At 45.4% G+C, this 13292-nt stretch overlaps 1 protein-coding gene across 5 annotated transcripts in view; it reads right to left on the reverse strand.

Moving 5' to 3' along the window:
- Positions 1-13292, reverse strand: part of SPTBN1 (spectrin beta, non-erythrocytic 1) — a 195985-nt gene that overhangs the window by 23575 nt on the left and 159118 nt on the right. For all 5 annotated transcript variants that reach the window (XM_082743544.1, XM_082743545.1, XM_082743546.1 and 2 more), the window contains 9 exons: positions 12833-12923; positions 7954-8100; positions 6624-6887; positions 4964-5188; positions 4408-4497; positions 4028-4309; positions 3058-3188; positions 1442-1646; positions 670-1044 (listed from right to left, as the gene is read on the reverse strand). In XM_082743544.1, the coding sequence (XP_082599670.1) occupies positions 670-1044; positions 1442-1646; positions 3058-3188; positions 4028-4309; positions 4408-4497; positions 4964-5188; positions 6624-6887; positions 7954-8100; positions 12833-12923 (1810 nt within the window). The remainder of the gene's footprint in view (positions 1-669; positions 1045-1441; positions 1647-3057; positions 3189-4027; positions 4310-4407; positions 4498-4963; positions 5189-6623; positions 6888-7953; positions 8101-12832; positions 12924-13292) is intronic.

Raw genomic sequence — 13292 nt, forward strand, 5'->3', positions numbered from 1 at the left:
TGTACCCAGGGCTGGTTATCTTTAATAAAACTGGCGTCTTCTCTAGGACCATTAAATTTAGGAGAAAAAGATACAATTGATTTTTCATTTAAAAATCATAAGACTAAACAAGAAACTGTGCAGAGATTGGGGCATGGACTAAAGAGTGATTAGACCCAGGTTCTCACTGCTGTGTTGTTATCACTCTGTCAAGCATCTTGTAAAGAAAGTCTTAGTGTCAGCCATCTCAGACGGGGAAGTTGGGAGACCAGGCTCATTAAGACATTAGACTCTTGTTTTCCCTCTTTATGGACATATAACTGAGATCCTGGTGGATGGAGAATAATAAAGTATTATTGTGGAAATGATTCTGGATGAATATGCTCACATAATACAAAGTCTTGTTGAGGAGGTCTGTAACTTGCAAATGTTTGCAAACGTGTCTAGTTTGTTTTAATCAAGGGGATAGTCACTTAGTGATATCTGCCCGTGCAGTATTTTAGGGACTGAGTTCTCCCAAATGGGGCATTTTAACAATGAGTGCGCATATAATTTGGGCAGTTCTTGGGTGTGTGTGTGTGTAATTTGGGCAATTCTTGGAGGCATATTTGGAGGTGCTGAGGAATGGAGAGAGACCCTCAGAGATGCCCGAAGATGCTCCTTGCCCCCCAGGTCAGCTCCCTGACCCACCTGAGTGCCCAGAGCCTGGATGTCATGCTCAAATGTGGTGTGCATTCTCTGTAAGGTTTCCACTGTGTTCTGATCTCTCCCAAGCTCCTCGGGGAGTTTCTTGTGTTTGTCCTGGATGCGCCCAAAGATCTCCTTGGCGTCATGGTAAAACTTGTGCAGTTCATAGGAGGCAGCGAGAATCTGTGTTCTCGTGTCGATGAGCTCAAGGAGGTCAGCCCAGGCTTCATTGAGCCCATCCTTCCACTCAGCGATGGTGGCAGCATCGGAATGCCCAGAGTTGATGAGTTCATCGGCCATGTGATTGACCGTGTCCACACGTTCCTGCCCAATGTTCCCAGTATCTCGGGCAAATTCCCGGAATCGTTCTTGTAACATCTGAAATGGAGAGGAGTGTTTTTAAAAAAAAAAAAAAATCAGTGCGACTACGGTGAACATTTTGTTTCTTGGTTGCATGAACGTCATCTGGAAAGAAACAAGTGGTATGCGTGACTTAACAGTTTTAGCTCTAAAAACTCAATCAGCCTTCCTTCTTGCTCTCTGTCGCAGAGCAAGGCCCCGCCTGGCTCTGTCTCCTTTCACTACTGGGGCAAAGGTACAGCGAGGTTAAACAACCCAAGTCAAAGTTGCCCGGTGATGAAAAAGCTGAACTGAAACCAAACCCCATGACCATGTGAGTCCAGGGCGTGAGATGTGCTCACAGATCAGGAGTCACGTGGCAGTCCGTGCACAGTGCACACCACACAGCCGCCCCAGCCTGGCCCGTGGTACTTGCCGTGACGTGCTCGTAGTCCTGCCCCAGCTCGTGCGACCCTGCGACCACCTCTCTCTCGGCGATCCACTGCTCCAGGTCATCCACCTCCCGGTTGAGCTGGAAAAGCCTGTGCCTCTCATCCAGCTTGCCCCTCCGCTCCTCGGCGAGGTCTTTCAGGCCAGCATATAGCTTATCCACCTTGGACTGCCGCATGCTGATGCGCTCACTGCAAGTGGGGGAGAGGTGGGGAGGAGCGGCAGGAAGAGGACCTTTAATGCCACGTTTTCTTCAGGGAAAAAACAAACGAGGTGGAAATGCTACCTCGTTACATAAAATTTCTTGAAGGAAACTTCCAGCTCACCTATTTAGCCTAAAAAATAAAACTCTGCAATTTGACCTTGAGTAATTTTAGAGCCAATATGTAAACAGAACACAATCATTAAGGCTGAAGGCCATCCTGACTGTGATGACCGAGGGAGGGAGGAGAAACCCCAATTCTCTGCACTGCTGGCTCTGGAAGTCAGGATTTCCTTTGACGTTAAAAGTTAATGTGAAACCCAGGAGCCATCTTCCATTTTCCAGAGCCATGAGGTCGAAAGGCCAAATGCTATCCCTGTCTGGCACACATCTCCACCTTCTCTGGGGTGTGTGCTCTTTCCCACCACTCCTATCAAGTGGGTCCTGGGAGTGCTGCAACCCCTCCTTCCACTTCTCCCCAGGACTGTCTTGTAATAAGAAATCAAAGAGACAAGGACTTCTTGCTTTCCTGGGAATCCTATCATGAATACATGAAGGACGCCCTACACCAACAAGGCCACTGACTGCATCTTCAACTTGCCTTTGGTTGATGCACAAAGCCGATTCTTTTCCTGAGTTATAAAAGGCAATTATACAGCAAGCCCAAGGTAACTGCCTTAGGCTTAACTAATATGTGAGCATTGTATAAGGCGGGGAAGTACCAAACACACACCCCTCCTCTTCTTTATTCCCAAGGTGCTCCATGGATTTGGTATGTGAGGAACTGCTATCCTCTTGCTCCTACTATTTTATAGGTCTGTGCATTCCTGCCTACCACTCCTAAAACTAATCCTCACTTAACTAAAAACTGGATGACTTTCAACCCAAGGAGAGGTTTTTTTTTTTTTTTTTTAAGATTTTATTTATTTATTTGACAGAGAGAAATCACAAGTAGTTGGAGAGGCAGGCAGAGAGAGAGAGAGGAGGAAGCAGGCTCCCTGCCGAGCAGAGAGTCCCATGCGGGACTCGATCCCAGGACCCTGAGATCATGACCTGAGCCGAAGGCAGCGGCTTAACCCACTGAGCCACCCAGGCGCCCCAGGACAGGTTTTGATAACCCGTCTCTGTGCAAGAAAATCTGTACTTTTCACTAACACCATTTTTCAAGAGGGCCTTGGCTCATAGGAGATATTTAACCCGTAAGAGGAATTCCCTAACGTAAGAGTTCATCCTTACGGTTCAGCACAGGCTTACTGGGTCTATTTTACAGACACTTTCCGAAGATCTACATCACCAGTTACTAGAGATGGATGCTGCCATTTCCATTTGCATGGGTCAGAGGAACAGACCCTCACACTGGGAGGAAGTGAGAGGTCAGTTTCATCATGAACACTACTCACCTTTCAGGATGGCTGTCAGCCACCAGGGCCCGGCTGGTCTTGGAGAGCTGATGTACAGTCTCTGCATAGTCCTCCACAGCTTGTTCCAGAATCTGGTGCTTCTTTAACATGGAGACAGCACTCTGCTCATCCTGCAAAGAGGGGGAAGGTCACAACCACAGTCATCCCCTTTGACCAACACCATCATCAAGCAGGACAAGCTGATTTCACGATGGGCAGAAGGACTGTCAGAAAGAACAAAACCGCAAGTCTAATATGGGCAGTGCAACACTGAAGCCTTTCAGGAGGATTAACGTGGGAGGCCCTGCACAAGAGGAACACAAGGATTGTGTGGAATGTGATGTCTCTGAGGTACAGGCTAAAGCCTGGGAAACCAATTGTGCCATGGCTGGCTAAGGCTCCTCACAGCCTAACACATACAGAGATGACAGCATCCTGCAATCCTAAGGAGTTTAAAAGGGTCTCAAAAGCATCTTATGAAGTTTAGGTAACTCTATTATCTAAAGAGAGCAAAAAGGACTCTGGCAAATATCTATTAAAAAAAGGCGGGGGGGCGCCTGGGTGGCTCAGTGGGTTGGGCTGCTGCCTTCGGCTCGGGTGGTGGTCCCAGGGTCCTGGGATTGAGTCCCGCATTGGGCTCTCTGCTTCGGTGGGGAGCCTGCTCTCCCCTCACCCCCACCTACTTGTGCTCTCTTTCCGTCAAATAAATAAATAAATAAAAATCTTAAAGGGGAAAAAAAAAAAAAAAAAAAGGATCAACCCGGTCTTAATAGCATACTGGGAGAGCTCAGACAGGAAGCTTCTGGTTGGGGGAAACAGCTAGATTCCAGTCACCTCAAGCCACCATGGTGTGCCCCATAACACTTGAAGGCAATGATGAAATGTTTCACGAAGACACAGCCACCAACAGAAAATAAGCTTAGGGTGGGAATCTGAGGCTCTCTGGGGCAGGGCTGGAAACCTCTCTCACCTTAGCCTTCTCCTCAGACATCATGTACAGCTCCTGCTCGCTCATCCAGGCCTCCGCCTCGGCCGCGTCAAAGTAGTACTGCTGGGCCCTGTGTGCCTCCTCAAGCCGCCTGTGGCGCTTCTCGGTCTCCTCAATGAGGAGGCCCCACAGCTCCTTGAGGTCAGCAAGCCTTCGCCGGATGGCCTCAGCATTGAGGCTGCTGCTGTCGGTGACAATGTTTTGGCTCCTCTCAAAGATGTCATCGATGCGAGGCTGGTGTCCCTGGATCTCTTTCTGGAGGGTCTGTGGGAGTGGGGGAAACAGGGCTCTCTCACATTCTCTACCCTGTCATCTGGAGCAATTATTCATCAGACTGAGCTAGCCGAAGCAGAAATGCTTACCTGGTTTTTCTTTATTAACAGCTGCACAGTCTGGAGGTTGTGGCCGTGATCGGTGGAAGTTGCCAAAGGCATCCTCTCTCCAACCCACAGCTGGAAAGAATTGTAAACTGAGGTGGTCAGGACTGCTCAGAAAGAACAAACGTATGATGCAAACAAGTGCAACAGAGGATCAGCAGGGTGGCCAGCAGGGAGAGAAGGTGTGTGCCATCCCACTGCCAAGGGCTGCCTGAGGAGCCTGGCCTTCTCCCCCATTACAAGGAGAGGGCTAGTCTTTTAGACAATACTTCATCCTCACTGCTGGACTCGCTGTTGAGTCCTCACTCTTAATTTATTTTTGAAACTACTATTCTAGGGGCATTAAAACCCTAGAACATCTTTAGAAAATCAAAGAAAACAATGGAGTTGCATTTTGTGTAAATACATAAAAGCATGGGTTTCGACAGTCTCGCTCACCAGTGCAGTACAAAGTGAGTCTAATGAAGTGAGCACATGGCTGAAGGCAGGGAAAGGGAGCAGGCCTATGGAGAGGCCCCTTGTGTGGTGAAGGTCTACTTACAATCTCGTCCTCCACATCCCTGTTGAACTGATGGATCTCTTTGGAGGCCAGCAGGTTATGCTTTCTCTCATTCAAGGGCTCCAGCAGTTCCATGAACTTGGTCTGCACAGTGAGGCGCTTGCTGTCTACCTCGTCAGTGCTCTTCCCCTCCTGACTCAGGGCCTGCGCCTGGCTCTGGAGCTCCTCGATCTCCTTCTTTCGCACCTCCATTTGGTTCTCCAGCATCTGAGGGGAGAAAACATCAAGTTTGTCACACGAGAGACATGGGCGATACACAATCCTATAAAAATGTTTTGGGCACTGGCCAAAACGGAAGACTGAGTCTAAATTTATATAATGGAGAGTCTCAGAAAGGATTCTTAACAACTATCAAACTGCCAATTAATTCCTTTCCAGGACTTTCTTTTTCTTTTTAAGTAGGTTCCACGCTCAGCATGGTACCCAACACAGGGCATAACTCCTGACCCTGAAATCAACACTCGGATGCTTCACTGACTGAGCCACCCAGGCATCCCTTTTTCCAGGATTTTTAAACTAGAAACAATATTCAGGTGCATTCAGGAACTTAGAAAGTAACAAAAGAAACCAGAATTAATTACAGGGAAAGGAAAGTCTTCATCTGCTTGTTTATAAGCCATAACAATGATGGAAACCCATATTACCATCAGGAAAAAAGTAACATTTTCAAGTTCCAGTTCTTTTAGGCAAAGAAAATAGTTAATGTTCCCACCTTCTCTCAATTTCTTCAATTAAAATCCTGATTATTTTTTTAATACCAAATAATGAGGAGAAAACATGCTAATTGCTTCTTTACCGGAGAAAAATGAGTGAAAGTGAAACCGGGGGAGGGGGTTCCTCATTTGGGAAACATCATATAGGCAACAGCACGTACTGATGGCTGAGAAACAGGAGGTCATATCTAGGAATAAACGGACTCCTTTCTTATGTAGGGAAGTTAACAGCCATGAGAACAAAACTCCTTAATGCATAGTAATGTAGCCAGGTAACCATGCCACTTAGCAAAACGGTGGGTATCACTCTGAAGAAAAGGGCCTCAGCACTTGGCCAAGATGGTTCCACAGTGAGTGGTTCTAAGCACAACTGTGGGGGCCAAGACTTGGCCACACATCGCAAACCCAGCCAGGAAAGCCACTGGAAATTCTGCCACCACCCTGCTTTCTCAACTTCGTGGAAGCTGTTCTCTCGAAATTTGAAGTAAATTCATTTGCCTTTAGGATGCATTACCATGATGTCCCCAAAACAAGTAATAAATTTCTTTTATTATCTAAAAAGTACCATGACCAACAAAGATAACTAACATGTACCTACTAGACATTACACAGCAAAGTATGCCAACCTGATTACTTTCCCTCGTGTAAATTGCAGAAATTAATGAAGTGAGTATTTACTCGGCTGTTAATGATATCTATCAACTAAGATGATGAAAATAAAAGAAAGTATTCCCATGAACAGACACCCAATACTTCTAATATTATGTCTTTCCACTTGATTCTAGCAATGTCCCACGTTGCTGCCAGGACAAACACACCCTCCACACAGAAGACAGGTGGTTGAGAACATGGTGGGCAACTTAAGACAATGAAGATGACGTCAACAAAGCAGAAAGAGGCCCAAGTATGTGATCGCCTTGTCCACTTGCCTGTTGCTTTTTAAGCAGGATGTTGACGCTGGTCAGGTCTTTGCCATAGTCGTCAGACTGAATCTGACTCTCCAGGCCATGCAGCCATTTGTCCAGATCTGCACAGCTCTGGGTAAAAAGTTCAGCCTTGTTTGCATCAAAGAGCCGCTGGGCCTTGGTCTGGGTGGTGGATTCAAGGACTTCCCACATGTTATGTAAACCAGTGAGTTTCTCTTTCACCACAGCTTCCGTCTCTGGCTTTTCTGAAATGAGCTGCATTCCTTCCTGGAAAACATAAATAAATACAGTTTGCTAGGGAACAAAGGTCACTGTGAAAATTAACCTTAAGGTATTTAAGCTGGGATCTACCTATTCATTCAACATACAGAGCCTTTCCACATAGGCTACCACTGACTAAAATGGACAAGGGCCTAGTCTATGTACACGACATGGCTTTCAAGAGTCCAGCAAGAAATGACCATGGCATGACGAAACAGTTTCATCTGGGGCAGCAGGGAAGTGCTCATGACGTCAGATTTCATCTTCTCCACTTGGCCCCCTAAGCCCCTAACATGTTACTTTAACCATTAAGAGTCTGAAACAAGGGGCACCTCAGTGGCTGCCTTTAGCTCCGGTCATGATCCCAGGGTCCTGGGATTGAGTCCTGCATTGGGCTCCCTGTTCGGCAGGGAGTCTCCTCCCTCTCCCTCTGTTGCTCCCCATCCTTGTGAGCTCTCTCAAATAAATAAAATCTTAAAAAGTCTGAAACAATATAAAGTCTGAGAAAGAGAAGAGGGGAGGTGGGAAACTTCACTTTCATGTTCAGTTATGCTGCACAGAATTTCCCTGTGCCAAAATAACACATTTTAAGTTATTATAGTGCCTGGTCACCGCCCCCCCCCCCCAAAAAAAAAGAGAGAGAGAGAGAGAAAACTCAAAATAATGTAGTATTTCTAAATTCTGTGCAAATCATCAGTCTCTTACAGTCCAGGACACATGACAGGATCAAGATAGTGGGGACTCTGTCCAGGCGGCTGGCAGGCCATCCTCCACAGGAGGTGAGAAACAAAACAGAAACCGAACTACCAGTACTCACTAAAAGACAAATCAAGCCTTCCGCACCATACCTGGTTGGGTTTCAGCTTTTCTCCCTTCTCCCCAGTCAAAGTCAGGAATCCTTAAGTGGGAGAGGGACTGCTCCTTGCTATGTTAACACTTCTGCATGGGATCAGACAGGACTCAAAATGCAAGAGACTGTGCTATATAGAGTAGCTCACTTCCACCAGGGTCACTTTCATGCTATGGCCACACCACAGCAACAGGAGCCTCATCAAACACATTAATTTCTCACCTTCTCAATTTTGTCAAGCCATTCTTTGTTGGATGCAAGTTCTGCCATAAATGCTTGATGTTTTAACCATTTACTGTGTAGATTTCTGGCTTCGTCATAAGACATGTCTTGGGCGGTGAGCATCTTTTCATTGATCCAGAGAGATAGCTAGGAAAACAAAAATCAGAATGTTTTCAGAGATTGTGATCACAGACATCAGACTTTTTTCTGCCTGGGAAGAGTGGTGTTATGTTGTACAATGCATACTGCACGTTTCCATGTCAACAGACAACGAAATATTTACTTTACGACTCTGACCCGTCATGACAGGTTATCTCCATTGTGCAGAGATGTACCTAAGCCTTGCTCCAAAGTATGTATCTAACATTAAATCCAGAAGTACAAAAGCTCTCTGAGCCAGCTTTCAAAGTGTTTGGCACACATAACCAGCCTTCCCCCCCAGGGGCTTGTGTTTAAAATTCTGCTTTAACAAGTCCAAGTCACAATCTTCTTTCTCTTCCAAACACTTGTGCCAGCTATACCATGTTAATCATGATTAACTGCCTTTTACTCTGTTCGGTAATCTTCTTATTCTTTAAGTTTTTCTATTATATATATATAAAAAAAGACCAAACACAAAACCCCCACTCTGTTATCCCTCCCCCTTCCCTTCCCAGCGTATCTATGGGAATGCTACAAAGCATAAATAACTTGCTCACTGTAGGGGTAAGGCAACAACGATGCCCTCTGTAAGTTTCCTTCAAAGTTTGAGTCACCTTCACCTCTTTTTCTATAGCCTCTACTTCTCTAAAGAGCCTTCCATTCAGACCAAGAACACTCACCAGGGCTTGATTTTGAGACCCAACATGTCTCCTTGGATCTAAACTCTGCAAAGGCTCACAAAGCCTGCCAGCTGCTGACAGATCTGAGAAGGGAGTTCTCTCATGAGGCCGAGGGTGGGAGTCAGCCCAGCCCCAGGCCCTGGACACACTTCCCTTGCTGGCTTTCATCCCAATTTACTCAGCTCCTTACTGCCTGTAGTTGGCCATGCCAGGTCCTGATTCCTACCCTGTACACAGTACTAACCCGGGAAGAGCTTTTTGTTTCTCCCCTAGGAGAAAGATACACAGAGGAATGCATGATCAGCCCTGAATCAAAGGTCTTCAGAGACCAAGTCCCTTTCTCCAGTGTGACCACGAGAGAAGCCCAGTTTTTACACCAGTCGCTGCCATAACAAATTTGCACCCCAAACCCTCCATGGTCCAATCTCCAACGTTTAGAAATGGCACAGAGGGGGCGCCTGTGGGTTAAAGCCTCTGTCTTCGGCTCAGGTCTTGATCTCAGGGTCCTGGGATCCAGCCCCACATCGGGCTCTTGCTTCTCACCCTCCTCTGCCTGCCTCTCTGCCTACTTGTGATCTCTCTCTGTCAAATAAATAAAATCTTTTTTAAACAAAAAAGAAAAAAGAAATGGCACAGAGAAACAAGAGAACCTTCCCTCACAGGACCAACATTTTTAAGGCCATTCACTCACACTTGGGACTGCTGCTAGGAAAGACTTCCCCATAAATTTGTTTAAACAAAACAAAGCCTATTCTTTGAAAACGATGTCAAGGAGGGTGATGCAGGTCACAGGAGCATCTCTGGCTCCGAATATGGGCAAATCCCCAGGCATCATGTCTACCTTTCTCAGCACATTCACCCACCATGCAGGAGGGGTTGAGGTAGAAGATCTTTGTTGTCATTCTTTATTGAGGTGACAAATCAGTAAATCTTACACAGTTCTTTGTAAGCTAGGACCAGAGATTAGTTACATAACAGTTGAGACACTAATTTCCTACTTTAAAAGAATAATTTTTTTTCCAGTTATCTGGGTAGCTAAAATCTGAATTACTATGGCCATTCACTCAGTCCAAGGGGAATAGAGGTACAGACACACAGATTAAACACAACAGAAGGCATTTATCCAAAGTGCAAAGGACATTCACATATTTTTGCTATTCATAACCACCTACCCAGAGAGAGAAAAAAAAAAAAAAAAAAAGCTACATAAAAACCAGAGGCTGATAAACAAATCTGCTGTTTGCTGAACACATCGTCCTACAGATAAAGCACCCTGCGCTACAGCACAATGAAATGGAGCGATGGAACTTGCTAGTTCATCAGCCCTACATCAGCAGTCTGCTGTTTGAACCACAGTTATTATTCGTGGGCATTTGCAAAGGTCATTTAAGAATATACTCATTCTCTGCAGAAAAGAATATTGTGCAGATTGGAAAAGGATAGGAAAAATGCTTTGATCACTGACTCAAGCTCAGAGCAAAGCAATGGAATTCGCTATCCCATGGGCCGCCCAAGTCTAGTAATACTGCCCTTCTAAAAAAACCCTTCAGTTTCTGAGTGCAGTTTCCTTATAGTGTGAGGGAATAAAACAGAAAAGCCAATAACTTCTAAATCACTTTTCAGGAATTCACACTGAAGTACCACTACAAAAACCATGATGTGCTTTTTATCCCCATCTACAACTGGGAACAGGGGGGCCTCTGCAGTAAATGTCCCCATCTAGGCAGTGGTTACTGGGAGTGGCAACAAAGGCATATCTCACAACCTGTGTCTGCTCTAGCCAAGGCACCCAAGGGGAAGGAACTGTGGAGACAACTTGGATTCCCTCCCAACTCTGGACAACACTCACAGCCAGCAATGGTCCTAAACGTAACAGGTAGATTTTCAAATGCAAAGCTGGTCCATATACAAACTCCACTCTCAGAGATCCTGGCTTATAAGGTACTTCTTAATTTTTTTTAGACAAAGAGTGGGGGGGAGGAGGATCAGAATGAGAGGGAGACTCTTAAGCAGAATCTGTGCCCAGTGTGGAGCCCGACTGGGGACACGGTCTCATGACCTTGAAATCATGACCTGAGCTGAAATCAAGAGTTGGACGCTTCAAGAGTGTATATATTTTGATGAGGCTGAATGATGTAGAGCTCACAGCCAGAGACTACCACATTACCTCCTCTTTGCTCACACTTCCATACCAAGGGTCTGGAGCCTCCAAACCTGACCTACATCCCACAGAAACTCTACATGCTGATGTGGGAGAGATGGCACCCCCCAGCAGATCCTACAGTTGAACTAACTTTTAATGTTAAGAAAAGAACAGTCACAGAGACCTGCAGGTCATTCCCAAGACGTACCAGGCCAGCCAAAACCTTCCTGCACATTTGAGGGGAAATCACGGAAGGACTGAGTCCTCAAGGCAAGCCCAAAAGTCATTGGTGCATGGTAGGGACTCAACTCCTTAAAACCAAGGGTGCTAATTTGGAACAAGTAGTAACGAAGATCTAATGACATAGTAAAACGATTTCCTCTGATTCCGCTATGAAGGACCATCAATTTAAATCCACTTACTTTTCCCACACATTTCTTTTTTTTTTTTTTTAAATAAAGATTTATTTATTCAACAGATAGAGATGACAACTAGGCAGAGAGGCAGGCAGAGAGAGAAAAAGGGAAGCAGGCTCCCTGACAAGGAGAGTCTGATGCGGAGCTTGATCCCAGGACCCTGGGATCATGACCTCGGCCAAAGGCAGAGGCTTTAATAATACCTCTTTAAATGAGCATCTGATCCAAATGGGTTATTAATGCTCAGTGTCACATGAAGAGGCACTCCGGTCTACAGCCTGTCTGGCTCCAGGCAAATCCCCCACTGATCTAGATTCATCAGCATGGCACAGGAAGCTGACAGACCCTAACCTACAGAGCTCAAGGGCTTTCCTTCTGAAGCTTTAGCTGCTGGGGCATACTGCAAGATTCACAGTAAGACAGCAGATGAATGGACATGAAGGATCACTTGTCACACACGATCTAACATGCCTTCGGTCAGGGCCACATTTCTTCTAACATGCAGCCATGTGTTTGCAGGCAAAGTGTTGTGATTTCAGTCATGTTCTTCGCACACAACCTAATGCTGTCCCCACACCCACTAAGGGCTCTCCCCCAAGGTCCATGCAGCTTCATTTGGATATTCTTCATCCCGTTTCTGCCTCCGAGGGGATTTAACCCAAGAAACCAGAGACAACGTCTCACTGTTGTTCTCTGGCAGACAGAAAAATGCAATGCGCTCATGAAGTCACGAATATGTGAAGGCAGCCAGATGCTTCTCTCCAATTAGCTTGCAGAAGGACTGCATTTTTCTGGCTAACTTTAGTTTTCCAAGTTTGTTCATGCACGTATCAGGGGAGCAAGAAATAGTATGAGAATCATCAGATTAATACCACATGTTAAAACTCGGGAGTCTGAAATCAGAATTGTTGCTCTTGGCATGTTAGACACGTGTGCATGGAACCTGAAAGATGGGTATTTCAAAGTCTTCAGTGAGTAAGAAACTCAGACTGTATTTTTAAAATCTTTGCTTCTTACCTGGGTAGTCCGTTCCTGTTCCTCTTAGGTCTTTCCTTCTTACTTACAAGATGATATTAAATGCATTTAGATTAAACATTCTAGGGTGTCACACTGTCTTTGACAATGGAAATGTTCTAGATCTGCATTGTCCAATATGGCAGCTGCTAATCACAGTTGGCTATTGAGCACTTAAAATACACCCAGTATGATGGAAGCACTATATTCTGAATTCTATTTAATTTTAATTAATTTAAAATTAAATAGCCACATATTGTTAGGGTACACCATAACGAACAGAATTCCTGACTCTTCTAGATTAGAAGAGTCTATTTACTCTAAGTGGTAGCCTGCAGGCCCGAGAGCAGACAAGCTACCATACTGGCTCAGCCAGAAATGAATTTCTGGACCTCAAGTAATTTTATGATCCCAAGCGCTCTTCTGCCAAATGCTCTCACTCTCCTTAGAAAGAAAGAAGGGAGAGGGGCTGAGGAGAAACATACCTCCTGACAATCTTGCAGGAATTTCTGAAGATCCCTGTTGTCCTTCAATCTCATCAGAAGCTCACTGGCTGCCTCACGATTCTTCCGATGTCTGTTTTAACAATAATAAAATATAAATTTCAAAAAAGGAAACACAGAATCTTCCGAGACTGGATTTACAACTCAGTGTCTTTCCTGGGTTTCTACACAGGATAAAAGCAGTTTGCTTGTAGTTTGCATTATGTCAAAAAGGCAAGATAAGCAAGAGAATTTAGCATCCTCCAAATGAGTAAGCCACAGTACGAGAGACCAAAACACTTGTCTAAGCCACAAAACAGGCAAAGGCTGGCCTCCAATAAGCCATATAAATCCAGTGCTTCCTAATCTGGTGATAGGGGAGAAAACCTGAGCACCTGCTGTGCACAAGTCCCCACAGGCAGCACTGCAGGAGAATGTGAAACTCATTTTCAAGAAACTGGGG

The sequence above is a fragment of the Mustela nivalis genome (genome assembly GCF_964662115.1).
Source record: "Mustela nivalis genome assembly, chromosome: 8".
NCBI classification, from domain to species: Eukaryota; Metazoa; Chordata; class Mammalia; order Carnivora; family Mustelidae; genus Mustela; species Mustela nivalis.